This window comes from Arachis ipaensis, chromosome B05 (genome assembly GCF_000816755.2).
Source record: "Arachis ipaensis cultivar K30076 chromosome B05, Araip1.1, whole genome shotgun sequence".
Taxonomy (NCBI): Eukaryota; Viridiplantae; Streptophyta; class Magnoliopsida; order Fabales; family Fabaceae; genus Arachis; species Arachis ipaensis.
In genome coordinates, this window is record NC_029789.2 from 7,725,600 (window position 1) to 7,748,788 (window position 23,189).

At 35.1% G+C, this 23,189-nt stretch overlaps 3 protein-coding genes across 4 annotated transcripts; 1 reads left to right on the forward strand and 2 right to left on the reverse strand.

Annotated features, from left to right (window-relative positions):
- Positions 2,778–3,542, reverse strand: LOC107640057. Its single transcript, XM_016343610.1, has one exon. It carries the CDS (start codon positions 3,540–3,542, stop codon positions 2,778–2,780), a length of 765 nt encoding a protein of 254 aa, XP_016199096.1.
- On the forward strand, positions 12,431–17,770 carry LOC107642756 (filament-like plant protein 7). 2 transcript variants are annotated; one of them, XM_016346223.2, is made up of 7 exons: positions 12,431–12,798; positions 12,878–12,955; positions 13,419–13,566; positions 13,738–13,882; positions 13,966–16,429; positions 16,537–16,594; positions 17,104–17,770. In XM_016346223.2, exons 3-7 carry the CDS (start codon positions 13,450–13,452, stop codon positions 17,572–17,574), a joined length of 3,255 nt encoding a protein of 1,084 aa, XP_016201709.1. In that variant the 5' UTR covers positions 12,431–12,798; positions 12,878–12,955; positions 13,419–13,449; the 3' UTR covers positions 17,575–17,770. The 2 variants fall into 2 exon arrangements, with proteins under 2 accessions (XP_016201709.1, XP_016201710.1); XM_016346224.2 differs by having other exon boundaries at positions 12,432–12,798; positions 13,419–13,539.
- On the reverse strand, positions 17,997–20,213 carry LOC107642757. Its single transcript, XM_016346225.2, has 10 exons — positions 19,913–20,213; positions 19,716–19,790; positions 19,587–19,629; positions 19,443–19,500; positions 19,177–19,344; positions 19,031–19,093; positions 18,851–18,945; positions 18,656–18,737; positions 18,466–18,576; positions 17,997–18,368 (listed from the first exon to the last, which is right to left on the reverse strand). Exons 1-10 carry the CDS (start codon positions 20,136–20,138, stop codon positions 18,228–18,230), a joined length of 1,062 nt encoding a protein of 353 aa, XP_016201711.1. The 5' UTR covers positions 20,139–20,213; the 3' UTR covers positions 17,997–18,227.

Sequence of the window (23,189 nt, forward strand, 5' to 3'; positions counted from 1 at the left end):
TTGAGTAATCATATGTATTTTATATACTTATGTTTAAATATTAAATAAATTAATATAGATTTGGAGTTTAGGGTTTTTTATGCCCTTAGTTTAGGGTTTTAGATTTGGTTTACTTTCCGGAACCTTATACTACTTTTACTCCTCACTAATTAGGCTTTATATGAATTAAAAGATTGTTAATAAAAAATCCAAGTAATCAATCTTGAGAGTTTATTCAAATTCGTATTATAATTTGAGAGTTTTATAATAATTGTGGTGTTTATCATATTTACTATATTTGTGTTTATCTCTCGTTTGTCTGTTTATTGTTTTTTGGAAAAAGAAAAAGAAAGAAAAAAGAGATGAGACTTTCATCTTTAATTTCCTCTGTAAATTGAATAGATGGATAGGGTAATTTTATGGGGCACACATAGCAACATTGCGTCTAAATTAGGGTATTAATATGAATGTTGCCTATGTGAATTAATTTTAGCCGCATTTGGCGAGAACGATAATTTATCTTCCAAGGATTATTAACAAGTTCACACTTAGCAGAGGAATCTTTCTTGTTAGCAGTAGCTCTTGTTTATTATACGTAAAGAGAAAAATTTAATTAATAAAGAAAGGAAATCATAATCTTAACTAGTGTTCTAGATGATGGGTAATACATGCTAATGTGAATTAATCATAATCAAATGTTGCTAGCGTCCAAGGCTTTATTTCTACTTCAAAAGTCAATTCATCCATTTTGTTTGACGTTAAGGTTCGATTGGTCACTTGACCACGCTTCCATGATTATGATTTCACACCGTATTTCAATTCAATTGAGCTTAAAGTGGTTTACGCAAATGTCTTTCCATTAATGGAAAGGAGAAAATTGAATGTCATCAAGGAAAATGAAGATGTGTCCTAATTTGGACGTAGTTTCATAATCAATCTTTGATATATGGTTGACACTTGTGAGCCATGGAACCCACGAGTGAATACGATTGGACAGACAAAGAAAAACCTAAACTATCTATTTTGGTAACAATAATTTGTATCTTCCCTTATAGTTAGAACGAACACGAGAAATTACTCGTATAATATGATTATTTTTCTTTAAAAGTCAATTACAATACAAAATATTACATGTTGTTTGAATTGAGTGTGATATAATAATTACGTAATTAAAATGAACAGGATTCGAGTAGCTATAAATAGGGATGACAATCGGCGGATAGAGTGTGAATTTTTGTCTTATTTGATTTCGTCTCCTTCTATAATAATCTGTATAGAATCTGTTTCACTCCTATTCATGAGTAGTAAAAAATTGAATCCTAATTTAAAAGATATAAATCTATATTAAAACTTTATATATAATTAATAAAATCACCATGTATGTTACAATATACAATAGTATAGTTACAAATAAAATAACTAAAATTGGAGTATTTTAAATTGAACAAGACAAACACGTATATTATTACTCTTTTATTAGATTGCGTAATTAGAATACAATAATTGAATATGGTTGAGAGCAAATATTGAAGAAGCTATCTATATTTTATTTAACAACGTAATTTAAAAAAATTTAAAAATTTTAAAAAAATATTGAAGAAGCTATCTATATAAAGAAAATAGAAATCTTCTGTATATTACAAAAATGTCTAACTCTAATTATACTTCATTTCCTCCTTATTAACAAATTGTTTAATTTTATCAGTATTAGTTTTTTAACATGTTTAATTGTTGTTCTATAATAATATTTTTTTGAAAGAAATAGCTCAACATTTGGAGTGGAGTATATAAGGACACAGATAAGAAATATAACGAATAAACTAACTTTTAAGTCATCTCTAACATAGTCATTAACAACATGAATTAGTTACCACACCATTTCGTAGCACATAAAAACGATTGAGTCACACAGTCTACAACACATGTTGTCTTGTTCTGAAATATTACATCATTTTTTCGTAGCCAAACGTTTCACATAACTGAAAAGAACCCCACTAAACAAAACTTGCGCAGCTCTTTTTTCATAGGTATGGATCTCCAACTCTCAAAGTGATCTTTCAAAGTGCCGGGAGCAATCCACACCTAACCAAGTTCCGCGATCCATGCACACTACACTTGCCAAGAGTACTCACAAGTAACAAATAGGTGCCGAACATTTTCAACATCTTTTTTACACAACACGCACAAATTATCATTTTATTCTAGGATTCCCAACCTACTCAGCCTATCCTTTGTATTGACCTGGCCAACCAATGCAAACCAAGTGAACAACTCAAGTCGAGGCGGAATTAAGCGTCTCCAAATTTCTTTTGTGAATTTGTAGCTCAAAATCTCTTCATCCAAAGTCGCTTCCTACAAAACCTGCACAAATGAGTTAGTAGTATAAACGTCTTCCTTGTCAAATTTTCACACTACTCTATCTTACACTTCTGCTATCAGTCTAACAGATTGCAAGGCATGAAGCATCTGATCCAAGGTTTTTGTCTCCCATTGGCGGAGTTTTCACCTCCACTGGAAATGTCAAACCCACTCTATCCCATCCCAAAACCCACAATCCCCAATTACTTATCCTTTTTTATTTGAAATCAAGAAGAGTCTTGGAAAAGAGTCTTTCAACTTTTCCACTTGGAGCCATGTATCCTCCCAAAATCTGATGGTCCTACCATCCCCTACCTCCATAGCAAGGCCATCAATCATCTTCTGCCTGACTTGTTGCTCCTTTATTTGTAGTTGACATATGTCTCTCCATGTGCCACCTCTCTCTGGTAAAGTCTGAGTAAACAACAATTGATTTGGGTTCAAGCTATTACAACAACACACAATCTTCTTCCAAAGCGGACAGTCTTCCTTTCAGAATTGCCACCACCATTTAAACAGTAAATCATTATTACGACCACTATATCACCCACCCCCAGCCCTCCTAACTTCTTTGGTGCCTGGATCATCTCCCACTTCACAAGAGCCATACTAGGTCGTCCATCATCCTTTTCCGAGAAGAACCTCCTCTGCAAAGAGATGATTTTTTGTGCAACCGCATTTGGCATCTTATATAATCTGAGGTAATAAATTGGTAGGTTGTTGATTACAGACTTAATGAGTACCAGCTTTCCAGCTTTACTTAGGACATTCTCTTCCACCTTATCTGTCACCGGCTTCCAAATTTTTACTAACCGCGGATTTGCTCCTATTATGATACCAAGATACCTTACCGGTAGGGCTGCTTCCTGGCAACCAAGCAGCTGACACATCCGACTAGCCCACTCCTGACTGCAATTCACTGGTATCAATCTAGACTTCTCAAAGTAAATGCTCAATCCCGACATAATCTCGAAGCACCTCAAAAGTATCTTATAATTTCTCACTGTCTCCTCCTCGGGTGGATAGAATAATATTGTGTCATTAGCAAATTGTAAGTGTGATAACTCAATATCATCCTTATCGACTAAAAGTGAGGATATTCGACCGTTCCTTACCGCCTCCCCGATCATTTTGTTGAGCACATCCACCACCAGAATAAACAAAAACAGCGATAATAGGTTGCCTTGACGAAGTCCCCTCTCCATTTTGAAAGCTTTCGATGGTGACCCATTGACCAGAATGGAGATAGATGTCGACCTAATACACTCCTTGACCCATGCCCTCCATGTACTACCGAATCACATCTTCTCTAACACAGTATTGACGGAGCACCATTTAACTCTGTTATAGACTTTGTGGAAATCTAGTTTGATGATTGCTGATGCCTTTCTTTTCAGTTTTAACCATTACACTGTTTCACATGCAATTAAAGCTCCATCATGTATCTTCCTCCTCTTCACAAAGGCACTCTGGGATTCTCCAACTAAACCTGGTATTACACTCCTCATTCTTCGTGTCAGCATTTTAGAAATAACTTCATAAATACATCTAACCATGCTGATAGGTCTGAGATCTTTTATCTCTTTTGCCCCAACGAATTTTGGAGCCAATGCTACCAATGTGACATTGGAGTATGCTAGTAGTCTTGCAGTCTCAAAAAAGCTCATCACAGCTGTAGTGAATTCCGTTCCAATCTCGCTCCAACACTTTTTTATAAAATTCATGTTGTATCCATCACTCCCTAGAGCCTTAAAAGATTCGTAGTCCCAAACTGTCTCTTTCACTTCCTCTACTGACGCCATCACCTTTAGGGTTTCAGCTTCCTCCCTCTTTAATCAGTTGACTAATCCATCCCTAAAGCTCCAATTTGGGGAGTCTTCCTGGTGGTACAGACGTTTATAAAAGTCTTGAATTGCCACCTTGATTATTGCTTGATTCCTCACTAATCTCCCATTAATCACCAATGACTCTATCCCGTTATTCCTTCTTCTTGCCGAAGTAATATTGTGAAAATACCTTGTATTCCTATCCATCTCATTAGCATGCCAAGCCCTAGACATTTGTTTCCAGTGAACATCCTGTCGGACATACCACTTCTCACAGCACTTCACTAACGCCCTTCTCCTTGCCTCCATTGTACCATCATATAATCCACTACTAACCATATCATCCACCTTCTTTATTTCTTCCTCAAAATTCCTTATCTTCTTAGCTATATCTCGAAAATGCTACTTATGCCAAGTCCGTAATGGTACTGACAGCGCTTTCATCTTGTCCAGGAATTGCACGTCACCTAATTCCCTCCACTCTTCCTTCACCATTCTTAAAAATCCTTCATGCGTGAACCACGAGTCTAGACTTCGGAACGGTCTTGGGCCATCAAAATTTATGTTGTCTTCCATTATCAATGGGCAGTTATCCGATAAGCCTCTTGGACCTCCCTTTAGTCATGTCGTCGGATATACCTCGAGCCACCCAAGGGTAACTAGGCTCCTATCAATACGACTGCACGAATGCCTCCTAAACCATGTATACTTGCGATCATTTAACGCCAGATCAACCAGCTCCATATCATTTATCCATGCTCTAAAATCTTCAGCAGACGCTGATAAGCTAGTCGCTCCTTTTCTTTCTTCCAAATGCATAATTTCATTAAAATCTCCCAAATAACATAACGACACCTGACACAACCCTACAACATAGCCCAACTATTCCCATATTGAGATCTTTTCAGCTCTCACATGTGATCCATACACCAAACAAATAGTACAATGAAAATCATCTTTTATCACAACCCCTTCTACACACATTCATCTATCTCCTTTATAGCAATTAGTCAATTTAAAGACTGATTCATCCCATATTAACAATAACCCTCTGGAAGACCCAACTGAACTTACAAACTCTCAACCAGCTCTATCACTACCCCAAATACACATTACATCAAATTTAGTCACCAACTTCTTTTTTTGTTTCTATCAATCTCAACATTTCCAATCTAAACTTATTTTTAAAATTCTTTAGCATACTAAATTTTTTAGCACCTCCCAAACCCCTAATATTCCAAGAACTTAAAATCATTTAACATTATTAGTACACACCTGCTTGCAAATTTTTGGCCGGCTTCTTTGTATTTTTTCTTTTTGCTTTGCCTGTCGTCGCATCAAAGCCATTGCCTCGTTTTGCTCCTGTAAAATTTCCATAATATCCTCCACATCACTGCACTGAACACCGGACTCTACAGCTAATTTTCAAGCCTCTTTATTCTCAGTCATTTCCTCTTTCCAACTCAGACTTTGTTCCTCCCTATCAAAACCACTTCCACCATCCAACCCAACCTCAGCCTCTGATCCTACTTCTGTACAGCTCTCGTATTCTTTCGCTTCTCCCTTGCCATTATCCTGTGCCCCGCCATTTATCAAGCTTTTCCCTTCCTGCAGTCTCAATCATATCCCATCTTGGAGTTGCCAATCTTTGTTCTGTGCATTGTGGTTCCTGTATACGTTATCACCCTCACCATGCCCAGTAGCTACTGCACTTGCCCCCGGGTCCTTCGCCATAACTTGCAACCTTCCTGTCTCTTCAGACCTACGGTCAACCACGTGAGCTTTTCTAGGTTCCGCATCGGGTACCATATCACGTCTCCACTGGCAAAGTTCTTTCTCCCCATCAGTGGCTCCCCCTACGGCGTTCTTCCTTCCATCGAATCCCCAGCCTTCGCATCCCGTGTAGCCGCCTCTGTTAAGCGAACTTGTCCTCATTGAGCCTCCAAGTTGTGCAGCGTCCCAACCTTGCGCCACTTACACGTTCAAGCTCCTCGTGCATAGCATCTGCGATCGGAGGCTACCTTCCCTGTCGAGATAGTTCTGCCGCTTCTGCCACGTGATGCTGACCGCTCCCTTCCACACTATTCCCCATCGCATCCCCTGCTCTTTTGGTTCGTGGAAGCTCTGCATTAGTATCGTCGCAGCCCCAACCTGTAGCCTTTGCCGGGTTACCATGGAGTATGGGTCATGCCCAACCCGGTTGGAGAGGCAATTGGAGCCTCTATTCCAAAGGCCCATATCCTTCTCCCAAAACTAAAGCCCCTTACCACCCTTATTGGACTTAGTTTCTTCCAGCCCATTATCCTCTCTTGTAAAATCATTTGGTTTGTTGCCATAATGCTCCCCATAGACGTCAGTTACCGTTTTATCTGAATCTACCTCCTGATTAATTTTCATTAATCCCTGAGAATCCTCATTTTCCTTAAATGCCGCACAATCATCCTTTCCATAATGCAGATTTAAATTCTTATGATTCCATTAATTCAAATCTAAAAATGAATTTACTAATCTGTCTTTCTCATGTTCATCATTCCTGCAAACTTTCAGCATGAGCACTGCCGCCTGGTCCCGTTCAGCCACCAGCCATCCGTCACCATAATTCAACATTTCACCATTTCCTTCATGTTGCATCTCTTCAGCATTTATTGTTTGTCTGTCCCCTAGCTCCTTATTTCTCTCCCGAAAGCATTTTTCTCGATACACCTCTCCACCCACTTCTCTTACGAGGACGTCAAATCCACTTGCACCTATTGTAATGTGAATTCACAAGTTAAACATATAAAAAATGCACGTATCAATCAGAATTCGATCCACACTAAATGAATTACACGACTTCGTTAATTTATCGAGCTTAACCACCTTGCCCCCATTGCTCCCCTATCCTGTGAAAAGTGTCTGTTGACCACGCATGTAATGGAACTCCATAACATTCCAACCAAACTCTTCTAGACTCGCTTCTCTCTGTCTCATCCCATCTCCATACCATATAAAATAACCTTAATAAATCATTCATACGAAAGGTGTAGGCTTCTTTAACACTCAACATAGTGTCAAAAGTTATCATTTCTTTATAAGCTCCCAACTCCCTTACTTGTGTTACCCCTGACCATTCGTTATGAATATTTTCCTGCAGGACGTTGAAGTCGATCGCCATCTTCGTACCTCCGACAATACTTCTTTACAACCAGACGACGTTCTCATTCGCTATGGGTACTTCTATTTTCTTTGTCCATCCATTATTATTTGGATCCTTGATTGGTGCACCACTCGACTGCCTCACCTCTCTCTCTTCAGTTGCTCTTGCACTCCTATTCAATGGATCGCTTCTTCCTGTATCATGTCTTGTGGTCTCCGTCACTTCTTTGTCGTTCCTATTCTGCATCATAGCTCCCCTTCTGTATTTTGCTTCTCCAACAAATAGTCTTTTGCCTCTCAGCACCCACCTGTTCATATCTGCAACAACCTTCAATACTTCTCCTTTTGTAGTATACCATATGAATGTAAACAGATAGATCTGTTTATTTTTATTCTTCCACGACAAATATATGTCTATGATTCTACCTGTCCATTTGAACAAATTAAAGAGTTCTCGTTTTGATATATCTTCTGGCAGATTGTCAACAAAAACAAAAAAAGAATCAAGCTCCAATTGTTGATACTCTTCTTTATTCCAAATCCCAGAATCTTTATCATATTTACTCTGTAGAGTTCTTTCCCACCCGATGTTTTTCCACCTCACACGCTCTCGTTTCCTCTCTTGCACTCTCATCCTCTCTCTCTATAATAATATTAATATGTAAAATAATTGTTTTCAAATTTACATAAAAATAAAAATATTTTCAAACACTCTACATTACAAATAGAAATGTTGAGCTATTTTATCACCTAATTTTATACACTTTAAATGAGTCAAAATTAGGCCACTAGTTAAGCCACAAATATTTGAAGCCAAGAGCCATCCTATTCCTATGTGAATTATTCTCAGTTGCCCAATTGTATAATTTCTACTTCAAGGAAGAATATGGTAATCTGAAAACTCACTAGAAAACAAAAGTATTGCCGGAAACTTGATAGTTCACAAGAACATGAAATTCTGCAACAGGAATACGTGATAATTTTCGTATGCTAGCTATATCATGGTTGAACTTTAGGTATACCAAAACATTTTATGATAAATTTTCTTTATATGTTTAACCATTATTATAAATGAAAAGTGAAAAGTGATTTTATACATACATGCACAATTCCCTTTTTTCTTTGATTTGTCTCTCTTTGAACATTGTATTTCATTTTAGTGAAATGTAATTATCTGAACTGTAGGGGAAAAAAACATAGAAATTAAACATGCATGTATTGTGACGTTATTATTATTGGAAGAGAAGAAACGTATGATTGGGTTATTTCATCTGGGAGAAATTCGAAGCAGAGAGGATTACGAGTTTCTAATAAGGGAAATGGAAGACTTTTGGTCAGTCGTTTTTATAACCAATTGTTGTGGCCAAAATAAAGAGGTAGGTGGGTGGTCATGAACTAACAATAATCTTTTGTGAACACCCAAAATGAATAAAAGTGGAGGAGGGTGGGGAACCTACTTTTTTCTCCAAAAGATGCAAAAGTAAAGTTTTTGGGATCGTTTGGAGATTATTCACTTGGTGATTTCTTGTTTTGGCCGAATTTATTTGTGTATTGAATGTGATGGACATGGACTTTGGAGGGTGCACTATTTTTCTTTCTGTTAATAGGAACAACGTTTGGTGCTCAATACAAACTTTTCACCAACTTGTGTGAAATTATCATTTCCAACTGTCAAGTTGTCACTACCTTATTCTTTTTGCAAAGCTAAGCATAATGCTTATTATATATTTAAGGTCAAATTTAATTTTGTTTAATTTCCCTTTAGGGCTTTGAAAATCTTGATGAGCACAATAAGTATCATTGATCTCATGTAGGGGTGTTTGCGGTGCGGTTTGGATCGGTTTTAAGTCAAAAATTCATCCGATTCGAACACTAATTTTACTTGTGGTGTAGTTTGGATTGGATTATTTTTTTAAAAAAATCTAATCCGATCCGATCCAATTTCAAGCGGTTTGGATTGGATTGTATTTACGATTTGGTAAATTAAAAAAATTAAATACATATAACAAGTATCAACATCAAATTTTAAATAATTAACAATGACATAACAAGTTTCAACAATATCTTAAAAAGCCAACGATAACATAAAAATAGAAATAAAATTATAGGTTAGTTAAAATAAATAAATAAATAAATAATATTTTGAACATAAAATATTTATATAGCACATTGTGCGATTTGGATTGGATTGGATCAGTTATGAAAAGTAGATCCGAAATTCGATACGATCCAACGGTTTACAAAAAATAAAATCCAATCAAATCCAAATTAGTACGGTTTTAATCAATTTTCGGTTTAAATTGGATTGGATGAGCAGTTTAATTTAAATCGGTTTAAATTTGAATACTCCTAATCTCATGCACACAGCTTGTGTTACACTCAATCACTCGTATTTCAAATAATCTTAAAACATGCACACCAAAATCAGCCACCAATATAAAATAATATTAAAATGCAATTAAATATATATCTGACTAAATCCATTCTACTATTAAATTTAAATTTTAAAATGTAATCAATGGTAAACTGTAATATACTTGTATCGTAAAATAAGTTTATAGAAAAAGATTGGTAATCATTCATTATTTTATTAGTTGTTGGTTAAAGAAAAATGAGTTATCTAATAAATCCGTAATTCACATTTTTTTATAGTTTTGGTCAACTATAACCCTTTGTATTTTTTTTTCTTTTGTCTTTTTAACAGTTTTTTTTTAGTTTTACTCTTTTGAACAGTGTTTGGTTGGGAGACAAAAAGGCCTACATAATTGATAACAAAAATATTCTTTATTTTAACACGATAACCAAAAAGGGTATGGATTCAATTTTTCCACAGCTGTAAAGATTAAGATTGAAATTTGGGTTAACTATATTGGACAACTCGTAGGCCTAAAAGATTTAGCTGAGCCCATATTTTTTATTACCAAAACCTATTTGGGCTCTATAAAATACATATACAATACCGACCAAAAATATAAGTCAGATACAATATACGTTTTTTTAAAACAATACCAAAAATGGTTTTTTTAAACAATATTCATTTTTTTTAAATGTTTTTTTGGAATTTTTTTGTGTACCCAGTCCAGACAAAAAAAAACAGTACCAAAAAAGAAACATTCAAAAAAAAAAAACGAATGAACACAGAGCATCAAGCTCATTCTTTCATGTAGTTTCTCAATTTTATTTTTTAATTGTCACAGCTAAATGTGATCTCCCATTGTCAAAACTGAAAATCTGAAGGGGTAAATCCGTAAATGTCAACACGGTGTAATAATGAGGCAGAGGAAAGGGCAAAAATTTGTGGGATTTAGGGATTTTATGACATATCTAACAATGGTTAATTGGGAAAAAATTTGTGGGCCTCTAGAATCTAATTTCCCTGACACTGAAATAAAGAGCTATCCTGAGAGAGACATGCAACAACTTAACCATTTCATTTAATGTTCCAACCACGCTATGCATAAAAATTTAGTTGTTATTTGCTACTACTTGGTACACTTTGAGATACTAATGCTCCAACCACCAAAAATATGCACCTTTTTTAGTTTTTATATTCTCTAATTTTCAATTGATAATGTTAGGGGACAACATTAAAATTCTTTTATATAATATTCTCCATCACATATTCATTATATCTAAAATCATATGATTATTCTAACAATCAATAATAAATATTAAATAAAATAATTTTCAATTATTTAAACTGACGGTTTATTATCTTCTAAACATTATTATTATTATTATTATCGATGTGGTAACATGTCACCGATTTAATTCGCCCAGACAGAAAAGAACCCAAATACCACACTAGCCATTGACTCATTATCAATGTGAACACACACGTGTCAGAATATATGCATTAAATTACGATTTCTGCATTAACTCTCACGTTTATGTTTTTGAAATAAATCAATCAAATGTAAAAACTTAAGTAAACATATTCAATGATGTAATTATTGATATACCGTTATTATGAGGGATAATATTATCATAAGAAAGAGACTCTAATTATAATTAGAATTATGCTCTCCTTTTAATGTTAAATGTTTTTCATTTGTAATTAAGAAACTCTGCTATAAAAGAGTAACATAGTATTGCATGATTTGCATCATAAGCTAATTAGAATGGAGACAAACATGGCATATTGGCAAGGTACCTTTTTTCTGCTTTGCGTTTGGTTCCTAAATGCCGAATATAAGGAGCAGATTAGGGTTTAGGGACCACAAGTCATCATCTTTTATCAATCAACGATGACTTATCACCCGGGCAAAGAAAGGGTTAAAAAGAGAAAAACAGAGGATGCTGATGGTAATTAAAAGTTAAAACCCAAAGCTAAAAGGGCTTATATATTGGAAATTTGGAACTAGTAAATCCTAGTTTACTCTTCCCATTTTTCATGAAGTAATTCCCATTGTTGCATCACGATTACTCTTTTCATTTTTTGAAGTACATAATCTGATTAAAGAAATACCAAAAAGTACAGAAAAGGAAAAAATTAATTTAATATGTATTTTATATTTCGAGATATATTTTATACGAATAATTAATTTTTTTGATTGTCTATTATATCTTTTAATTCGACAGATCAAGAATTAGTCTGCTGTGAATTTGAATGATTTAAGAATCTAACAACGGTTGAGCAATGAATTACTGTATATAAAAGCGAGATTCTAACTATTCGACCAATTCAAATTAAGTACGATCGATTAATTTGGTGACCACTTTTAGTGTATATATAGTATAAACATTCTAATATTCACTATTATTCTAACAAACGTGAATCACAAAAAAAAATATTTTGGTAGATAATTTAAAAATATTTTTATAAAACTTGCTTTAAGATATATCATGATCTTGGTTGGCTCTTGGCTGATATCTAACTTGTCTAACTTATTTTAAGCTATTCACTACACAAGTAACAACTAACAAGTGAATAAAATTGTTGTTAGGCGCGTGAAGGAAATGAAGAAGGGAAGTATGTGCCCCTACCCTACTCTCTCTCTCTTTCTCGTCCTTCCTTTAGTGGTCAAAACACTCAGATTTTTAACCCACCAAACCGACACTTTCTCCTCTTTCTTTCTTTCTTCTCGATTCTCACAAAATAGTGGTATAGCATATGCAAATTATTGTATAAGGCAGGGGGAGATCATTACATTCATGATATAGTACACATCATACATATACTATACTATTTTATACTACTATTAACTCTCTTACTAATAATATCAATTTTTCAATTTCTTAAAGATCATATTATTTTATTTGTTTTGTAAAACGAAATAAGCGAGCAAATATCTATTATTCTGTCTTTTTCTATTGGACTCAGTACACTTAACTTTCACTTTCCCGTTTTATTTATTTATTTCTGGCGAACCAAACACACACACACACACACACATGTTGTTTCTCTTTAAAAAGGAGGTGAGGTGGTTGTGAGTTGTGGTGCTGCTGAGAGTACTCAGAGGCTGAGTCATTTTCCTGCAATTCTGTGCCCTTAGCTTCGGTAACTGATTCAAACACTCACAATTCACACATTATTAATCATATGTCTCTGTTTCACTAACCTTGTCTTTCCTTCTCAGCTCAACTACAGCATTTCACTGTTCCTTTTTGTTGTCTTTGATGGACGATCAATGCACAACCACCTTCATTCTTAATAGGTCAGAAACTCAGAAACCAAACCATACAATGCATGTCAATGATTTCTCTGTTGAAGTTCTTTTGTTTTTCAGGTCGATGTTGTGTTAATTACAATTCTTTATGAAATGTGATGTCATGTGCCGACAATGTACATGCCTATGTAAATAAAAGAGTTTAAATAATTTATTTTTATTTGCACGGGCACATATTTTCCCTTGGCTACAGCTATCGTACTATGACAGAACAATCGATCACGTGTGCTTAAAATTCTTCATATATGATCTAGCTACTTGTTGAGGACCATATTATTCAATGAAATTTGATAAATTAATGATGTAGTGCTTCTCAATGGTGCTCATCCAACTATTAGTATTGAAAGAAGTGAAGTCATTATTCTTGTTAGCTTGGTTTATTCCTATGATGAATTCATTATTCTATATTTGTACTGCAATTCCTATTTCTCTTACTGAAAGATCCATGCAGATTTTTCATCATTTGAAGCATTCTAAGCAGTATGGATCACAAGTCTTGGCTTTGGAGGAAAAAGTCCTCGGAAAAGGCAGCAACTGACAAAGCAAATAACACTTCAAAAGAAAACGAGGAGGTAATTTGTTTGGTTGAGAATAAAAAGGTAATTTGATTATGTCTAAAATCAGTGGTTTTATTCTGATAACAAATATCTTTTTTGATTTTCATACATAACAGTGTTATTCGTTAGGGATCATAAGTTTGTTAAGTGTAATATGTGCTTTGTCATTTGATAAAAAGGATTTTTGTTTCATGCTCTGCCTTTCTGTTGTAGGTACAGGCACTTCTAGCAGAAAAAGAAGAATTGGAAAAAGATTTGAAAAGATTGAATGATAAGCTTGCTTCTACAATTTCCGACAATAAGTTGAGAGATGAGCAGGTGAAGAAACAAACAAAAATTGCACAAGAAGCAGTGACAGGTAAAATTTGCACAGTTTCTGTATACTGGTTTATCATTTGCCTTCCTGTTAATAATTCAGGATCTCATAAAATGTTGGTGTAGGATGGGAGAAGGCAGAAGCCGAAATGGTGTCTATGAAGCAATATCTTGAAGAATCAATGCAGCAGCAAATAGTTTATGAAGAAAGAGTGAGCCATCTGGATGGTGCTCTCAAGGAATGTATGCAACAGTTGCGTTTTGTTAGAGAAGAACAAGAGCAACGAATTCAAGATGCTGTCATGAAGGTTTCAAAAGAATTTGAACAAGCACGCTTGGTTTTGGAGGAGCAGCTATCAGAGACCACTGAAGAGCTTGCTAGATCAGCCCTTGAAAATGCTCATCTTAATAAATCTATTCTTGCAAAAGAAAATTTGATTGAAGATCTGAAAAGACAATTGACTCAGGCAGAGGCAGATCATAATGGACTGATGATTAAGTTGGAGTTTGCCGAGAAAGACAACACATCTCTAAAGTATGAGGTTCGAGTGCTTGGCAAGGAACTTGAGATCCGAAATGAGGAGATTGAATTTAATCGCAGAACAGCTGATGCTTCTCATAAGCAGCACCTAGAGAGTGCCAGAAAAATTGCCAAGTTAGAATCAGAATGTCAGAGATTGCGTCTTTTGGTTCGAAAAAGGTTACCAGGTCCGGCAGCCTTGGCGAAAATGAAGAATGAAGTTGAAATGTTGGGATGGGAATCACTTGATGTGAAGAAGAAAATGGTAAACTCATCCAATGTAATTGAATCTTCAGTGGACAATCCCCTTGAGGGTACCAATAGAAGAATCACTACCTTAACTGAGCAACTACGTGCTGTGCAAGAAGAAAACAAGACTTTGAAAGAGTCCCTTAATAGGAAAGCCAGTGAACTCCAATTCTCAAGATCAATGCTTGCCCGCACCGCCTCAAAACTATTGCAACTTGAGTCACAGATCGAAGAATTCTCCAAAGGTCAAGTAGCATTGGAGCAGCCTAGAAGTATTCTTGCATCACACGAGTTCTCTTTGGCATCAATGTCTGACGTTAGCAGTGATGATAAGGTTAGCTGTGCTGAGTCTTGGCCTTCTGCATTGGTCTCAGAGTTGGAGATCCTCAGAAGTGCAAAACAGAAGGAACTATTGTCATGCAGAAGTGTTGGAAGCTCAGACATAAACCTTATGGATGACTTCATTGAAATGGAAAAATTAGCAGTTATCTCTGTTGAAAAAGCCTCTGAACCTTCTCATGCTTCTTTAGAAGCAGATAGTGGAATAAAGGATCTCTCAGAGACTGGACCAGATGAAAATATCTCTGAAGTAGTTGGTAAGGAGATCATTCCGGTGTCTGATCATACGGCTGACTTTGCAACATCAAACCATGAAACCTGTTCCGGTGACATTTTCGAGGGCAACATTCCTGGTTGGCTTCATCATGTTGTAAAAATGATCTTGGAGCGAAACTTCGTCACTCATAAGACCCTTGATGATATAACTGAGGACATCAAAGTTGCTTTGGGGTGTCTAAACAATTCAGACCAATGTGAGTTTCATTCAAGCAAAACCCGTGGTCATTTTGAAACAACAGATAAACCTCAAAGTAATTCTCTTGTACCCCAATCTGGTGAAGTAGATGTTGCTGAGATCTCATCAATAAAGAGTAGAAAACAAGAAACTGGGACTGATCTGAGTAAATCCATTAGCAAGATAGTTGAACTTATTGAAGGGATCAGCATGCCTGCTGAGGCTTATGATGATTCAAATCCCCTTTGTAGAAGAGATGGAAGTTCAGACAATAATCTAGAAACGACGACAGACTACATGGTCCGTGTTCTCCAGTGGAAAACATCTGAACTTAATAATGTCTTGCAGCGATTTCTCCATCTGTGTTATGAACTACTGAATGGCAAGGCTGATATTGAAAAATTTGTTGCAGAACTGACCACAACTTTGGATTGGATTATGAATCATTGCTTTTCTCTTCAGGATGTTTCTAGTATTAGGGATGCTGTTAAGAAACAATTTGACTGGGATGAGACACGAAGTGAAAATGAAGCTGAAATTAGGATGACAAGTCATTTTCCAGAAGTAGATAAGTTGCATCTTCCCAAACAACAGTTGTCATGTGTGCCACTGCTAACTAATTCCGATGGCCATGATTATCAGACCAAAGCGATGAAAAATGATCATAAGGAAGAGTTTAAAAGTGTTAATGAGGTCAATTGTGAAGCCGAAAAGGAAGTCTTGGAAAGTAGCCTTCAAACTGCTGCTAGGAGAACAGAACCCATAATGAATCAACTTCAGGAATCAGAGAAAACTATTGCCAGTTTGAGATTGGAGCTACAAAACCTGAAAGAATCCAATAAAGCACTTGAAGGTCAAATTCAAAATGAAACATCGATAAGTGCGGATGTTGATTTTCAGTTTACAGAAGCTGAATTAAAAGAGGCTCATCACAAGGTTTTGGCATTAGAAGTGGAACTAGAGAACAAGAACCATCATTGTGAAGAATTAGAGGCCAGATGTATTGAACTTCAGCTCCAGCTTGAAAGGTATCAATAATTTTTAAATACTGTTTACTTTCCAATATAATTTTTGAACATTTGGCTTTAAGTTGGTATTTGAAGATTTTCACACTTACTGAAATTCATCTTCACAGCATGACAAAGGAGTGCTCAAAAGATGACATTCTTCAGAAAGATAAACCACTACAAAGTGTAAGCTCTTTTCAATTTATTCTCTTTACTTGTGTCGTAATCAGAATACGTTTTCTCACATGAAAAATTCTGGAAAAATTTTATCAAGTTAAAGTATTATTTTTGGAGACACAAACTTAAATCTAAATAGTATTTAGTTGTACATGAGGTTGACTTGTTCTCTATGGTAAAAAGGAGGGAGATCCAAGACTAGAGCATGATGAGCAAGTTACTTCATCCATCACCATTGTGTTTTTACTTGTTTCTAAGCTTCACACTGTGCAGCAACATATACACTATCGATTAAAAATAAATGAAAAGAAGGTTCGATTATGAGTTTCATGTTTATATGTTAATGATTACGAAAAACAGACAAAACAGAAGAAAGGCAATTCTGTTTCATGAATAAAGCCTTCCAGTGTAAAATTTAACTCCATCATTATAGTAACTAAATTATGGCATTGCTTTTACCTGTGGATCTATGTTGAAATATGTATTATGTTGTTGAAAGGTGTTGATATTTCCTGCAGGACTGGGAGATAACAGCTGCAACAGAAAAGTTAGCAGAGTGTCAAGAAACCATCCTTAACCTTGGGAAGCAGTTGAAGGCATTAGCTTCACCAAATGATGCATCCTTTTTTGACAATGTCACCGCCGTCGAGCATAACACAACCACAAGCATAATTACTGTCCCCCCAAAAGGCATAAAAGTGAAAAGTCGATCTTCTCTACTCGATCAGATGCTGGCTGACAATGACACCAAACTAAAGGTTGACATAGCAAGTGACAGAGGCTCTTGTCCCTCTAGCATGACAGATTTTGTACAGCCCCTAGAAAAGATTTTGGTTCTGAATGGACTTAAAGGTCAGGATGAGAGCTCCAGTGTTAACTCTTTGGCCATTGTTCGTGCTAAGAAATCAGGAGGTCGAAGCTTATGGAAGAAGCTATTAGGGAGGAAGAAGAAAGCCAAAAAGAAGACACATTTTCTGTTTAACACATAAAATGCAATTCTAATGTTTTTTCAGTACTCCTGTAGGAGAGGAAGCAATTATATATCTTTGTTGTATTATTAATAAAGGAAGGAGTTATGTGCTGTCTTTCTGTTTATTTCTTGGCTCTTGGAACGCCTGAAAACTGATAACATTAAATTCATGTTATGGAATACATGCACCACTAGTCAACTAGTGTTATGCTATACATACTTACCGATTGTGCAGCACTAAGAAACATTTAAAAGAGGGTTCCAGGTTTCGTTAGCTTATATCAATGTTGATATGTTTTACTAAGAATATCTAATTGAGGCCATCTTTTCACGGCATTTTGAACATACTACTGCAATGTTATAAACGCTTTACCAATATATAATAGTTTCTAAACATATTTTTGTCTATTTAATCCTGTTGTATTCAATAACTTGTCAATGCAAGAGTATGGTGATTCTTAGATGTAGATCATATAGAAAATTACAGGCATGCAAGTAGGTCAGGTTAACTTTATTCCAATGAAATGAAAACTCAACAAAAAATGTCAAAGCATGTAGAATATCTTGTAAATTTTCCTGTACTATACAATCAAAATCTTCAAAAGGAAGTGTTGGAATTGCTTAAATGGCAAGCAACTGCAGCCAACGCGTGGGAGCAAATCTGTAGGAATATTAATCTCTGTAGAGTATAAACTTCGCGACATCATTGAGTCCCGCTTCGTCGTAACATTGAGCAATCCGCTCCAAATAGTCATCCCAAGTTCCATCTACAGAAGCCAAATCCAACAGGAAAGCAGCTTCATCCAGTACAACCTGCAATCGATTTGAAAATGAACACAATATTAGGATGAACATCATAATTCTGCAGCCATGATATAAAATGAATAAATAGTTGACACTAATATAGAACCTGTGCAGGTGCCTTGCCCTTCTTAATATCTCCTTGCCTTCCCTCCTCTGTGACCTTCTCTTTGACATACTCAATTTGTTCATCTTCCCATTGTGCTATATTAGCAACATCCTAAATAAAACAAACATCACAAAAGAAATAGCAGGAAAGGAAGAAATTAAGTCCCAAAATAAAGGAATATACAGTATACCCGATATTTGCAGCCCAGAGTCCACCACGGCGACTTCAGAGCTCCCCTGGCAGCATCTTTAGCTTCTGCATTACGCCCAACCCTGTGAAAAAAACATTAAAAGAAATACTCCTTAGAAGATGAAGGGTAAGAGTCAGGTTTCCATCTTGAACAACCTTCAGAAAATAATGGAAAATGTTACTACTTACTACCAACCTCAACAAAACCTCAGCATTGAACACAAATGGCCGAGCAAATCCTGGAAAATGCTCCTTCTTCGTATAAAATTCCCCCGTTACCAAAGCTGAAACCTTCCACACAAAGACGTAACTGACATGTAATCAATTTACTGATAGCTAATGCTTGAGGAACTAATCAAATGCAAGAGAACCTTACATGATCCCCTTCCTCAAAATGTCGCATCACTTTGCGCTCTAAGATATCTGGAAATAGACCAACCTGATAACAAATTATATTCCTGCAATGATGTGTCATGGCACATGGAATTTAACAAAAAAGACATTTTAGAAATTTACCAATACCTTTTTCAACAGATAGACATCTAGGCTAGCAACTTCGGACTCTGCAAAATCACCCTTTCTGTAAAGTTTCTTCCCAGCATCCGCTGAGGCATGAAACAGTTCATCATTTCTGTCCTGACTGTTCTTTGCATCTTCTTCAACCAATATTCTGTGTATAAATTGGTCTACCTATAAATACAGCACATAAAGATTAGGCATAATACCATCTCAATTAAGGCTAGATAAATCAACACAAACATAACAATGTCATTCAAAATTCCACTTACACTCTTAGCTAACAGCCACACTCCATACTTATTGACTTCCACCACCGGCATTTCCATCCTGCAGGTGTTTAAAAATTGCAATATCATTCAAACAATAATGAAATTAACCACACACACACGAAAAACACAAACACCGAGCCATACTCGGGTGGAGCCGTGGGCCATCGCAACAGCGCAGTCACAGTACCTATAAAAACAAGAAAATCACATGAACAGAACACAGAACACAGAAATTGAAGAGATAACAAAGTCCTTAATACAGTGTACGCACACCTGAACTGTTCTTTGAGAGTGGTATAGCAAGGGGGATTAATCCTTTCTTAGCACCGGGAGAGATAATAGATTCACCTATTATACATAGCAATCGGTAAGAAACTTCAGATAGAGCACAATAAGTCACTAACTAGTTCGATTTCAGTACTTGAGATTCTACAGAATGTGTTATGATTTATGAATGATTCATACATTACCTCTTGTTTTCAGGATAGATAAGAGTTGTGAGAGATGCTGAGGAGGGTGAGTTGCAGCTACGTCCTTAACAAAAGACGCGTGCTCTGCGACCACATGGGAAGTAGAAGAAGAAGAAGCAGCAACAGCGGTGGTGAACCGGAGGGAGGATGGGCGGTTACTGAAAAGGAGTGGCAGGACGCTGCCACGTGGAGGTCCTCCGTACAATACACCGCCACCAATCTTCATTTCTGTTACCTTTTTCTTTTGGTTTTGGTTCGTTGCCTCATCTTTTCTTCCCTCCCGTTTTTACCTCCCTTTCATTTTTGGGGCCAAAAAACAACTACCACACAGAACACTAAGTGGTCACCAATAACGTGGGATTGGCCCAAAAGGAAACGAAAACTCCAATTGATAGTTGAAAAACTTTCGGCTTCTGCCCATTTTATCAACATATTCGGCCCAGTAAATCTAGTTTGGGTCTTTTATAATCCATCGAATATTTTTTACATATTAGGGTTTTGTTACGTTTATAAAATAAAACATTAATTATGTCGGTGTTCCAAATTCCAATGTCAAAAAATTAACATTTGTGTCTCATTTTTATTATCACATCTCATGTTTTTTTTTTAAATTATGTAAAAACTATATATGAATAGATTTTTCGTTTTGAATTGATAATAGGTTTTATTCTTATTTTATTATTATACTTTATAAGTAACAATTTAAAGCTTTTCCCCGCTGTCTAACAATTTAAATTTATTTAGATTTGATCAGAGTGTGTATTAACAAATGATGAAATTATTCTTTTTTTCACCTTAAGTAAAACAGGTGTAAAATGTTATTTCCTTATTTCTATAAGAACAAGAGCTTACTTCTATGAAATGAGAAATTAAAAAGTTGGATATCTAAACAAATACACCAAAGATGAAAAATAATTAAATATTATTGTTTATGTATTGGCTCAGAATTTAGTTAAGTAAGAAATGAATAAAGTCTAATTTACAGATATCGTTTGATTTATCCTTATTCGATTTTATAGAGGTTGGACACGGTGACATGAGTTTAATTCAATTTATCTAAATAAGTAACTATCTCTAAAGATATCTTTTATTAGTTTAGAAGGAAGATTTCAACAATTTCCTTAACAAAAGGAAACGATTATCCACCAATAAAGGTAGAATTACTTTAAAATGTGGTTATCTATTCTACTATAAATATACTAACATCCCTCGGATATATTCATATCTCAATTTACTAAAAACCTGCCTAAAACTCATGCTAACTTAAGAATCGGAATCTCTAGCAGGTACCACCTCCTACATCATCACGAGAAACTTGGATGGTAGCATATCGATTACGAAACAAGTCGAACTTCTCACGAGAAACTCAAACGGCAGCACATCGCCTACGAAATAAGTTAGACGCTGTCTCAGAAGGAGTCTGGATCTCACGTCCAGGCTCAAATACAACTCAATTTTAGGTAACTCTCGAAATAATTATGTACACACTAAAAATTAACTTAAATCAGTCATTTAGTATTTTTAATATGTATTTTGTATTTCAATATAAATTTTATATTAATAATTAATTTTATAGTTAATTTTTAGTATACAAGTAAGATGGTCGAAGATTATTATTGTAAAATGTTATTTTGAACAACCATACACTCTTAAAATCTAAGAGTACTGCTACACGTACAAGTCTTTTTGGCATACAAGTTAACCCTAACTTAACAAAATCCACTTACATAACGCACGCGTGAAATCACGTTGTTCCTCTTTGTATCTCGCGTTCCTCCTCCTCCTCCTCCTCCTCCTCCTCCTTTGCGTTTCTCCTCCTTTTTCTTCGCGTGTTTCATCTTCATTGTCTTTTTTTTATTACTGTTGTTGTTACTATATTTTTTTCCTTCATCCTCTTTCTATTGATTTTGTAACATTATGTATTTTTTTTTTCTTTTTTATTTGATTTTTCCTTCCAAGAAGAATTATGAGAATATGAAATAAGAAAATAAAGAAGAAGAAGTAGCAGAAGATAAGGAGGAGAAAGAAGAAGAGTTTTGATATGTAGAACTTATCAGCACACATACACCGAAAATTCTTAAACAATACACTCAAATATCTTCGTGTTACACCCAAATTTGTTGCAAATACAGAAAAATATTTCCTCTAATAGTGTATTTTTTACCTCTTATTTTTTTTCCTTCTTTCTTTCTTTTTTTAGTTGAATAAATGTAAGTTTATCATCTTCCAAGTAATTCTATAGTATTATGTGTTTTTTCTTCTTCTTTGTTTGATTTTTTTGTTTTTATTCTTATTAAGAGAGTAAAACAAGAAGAAACTTGAGAAGGTAAAACAAAAAGAAAAAGATGAATAAGAAAAAAAGAAGAAGAAGAAGATGGTGATGATGATGAAAAAAAGAAGAAGAAGCAGTAGAAGATGAGGAGGAGGAAGAGAAAGAGTTTTGAATTATGCAGAACTTATCAGCACACATACACCGAAAATTCTTAAATAATACACTCAAATATCTTCGTGTTACACCCAAATATCTTTGTGTTACACCCAAATTTGCTGCAAATACAGAAAAATGTTTCCTCTAATACTGCATTTTTTCTTCTTTCTTTTAGTTGAATGAATGTAAGTTCATCCTCTTCCAAGTAATTTTGTACCATTATGTGTTTCTTCTTTTACTTTGTTTGATTTCTTTTGTTTTTATTCTTGTTAAAAAAATAAAACAAGAATAAATTTGAGAAGATAAAACAAAAAAAATGAATAAGAAAAAAAAGAAGATGATGATGATGATGATGATGAAAAAGAAGAAGAAGAAGAAGTAGAAGATGAAGAGGAGGACGTTGAAGAGTTTTGAATTATGCAGAACTTATCAGCACACATATACCGAAAATTCTTTAACAATACACTCAAATATCTTCGTGTTACACCCAAATATCTTCGTGTTACACCCAAATTTAGCGTAAATACAGAAAAATGTTTCCTCTAATGCAAAATTTTTACATTATATTCAATTCAAACCATCAACAATGAACAATAATATTCACAAATAAAAACATTATTCACCTATAGAATCATAAACTATTAACGAAAATATTAACTAGGATCGAACCACATCTCAGCCACCTGATTGGATTCAAAACAATAATCAATTTCATTCTAGTTCAATTGACAATCTGAACTTGAATTATTTATTATCTTCAACAACGAGATAACTGATGATGAAGGAAAAAGAAAAAAAAAAGAGGAGAAGAAATTCCAATAAAAAAAGAAGGAGGAAGAGGAGGAGAAA

Bases quoted from the DNA above. Each gene is read 5' to 3' on its own strand.
- LOC107640057 (XM_016343610.1), bottom strand. From the start codon at position 3,542: ATGGAGAGGGGACTTCGTCAAGGCAACCTATTATCGCTGTTTTTGTTT.
- LOC107642756 (XM_016346223.2), top strand. From the start codon at position 13,450: ATGGATCACAAGTCTTGGCTTTGGAGGAAAAAGTCCTCGGAAAAGGCA. The intron at 13,883-13,965 runs GTAAAATTTGCA...ATGTTGGTGTAG, and splicing joins TGCACAAGAAGCAGTGACAG to GATGGGAGAAGGCAGAAGCC. The intron at 16,430-16,536 runs GTATCAATAATT...TCATCTTCACAG, and splicing joins CTTCAGCTCCAGCTTGAAAG to CATGACAAAGGAGTGCTCAA.
- LOC107642757 (XM_016346225.2), bottom strand. From the start codon at position 20,138: ATGAAGATTGGTGGCGGTGTATTGTACGGAGGACCTCCACGTGGCAGC. The intron at 19,791-19,912 runs GTAATGTATGAA...TATGTATAATAG, and splicing joins ATCTATCCTGAAAACAAGAG to GTGAATCTATTATCTCTCCC. The intron at 19,345-19,442 runs GTAAGTGGAATT...CTGTATTTATAG, and splicing joins TGTGGCTGTTAGCTAAGAGT to GTAGACCAATTTATACACAG.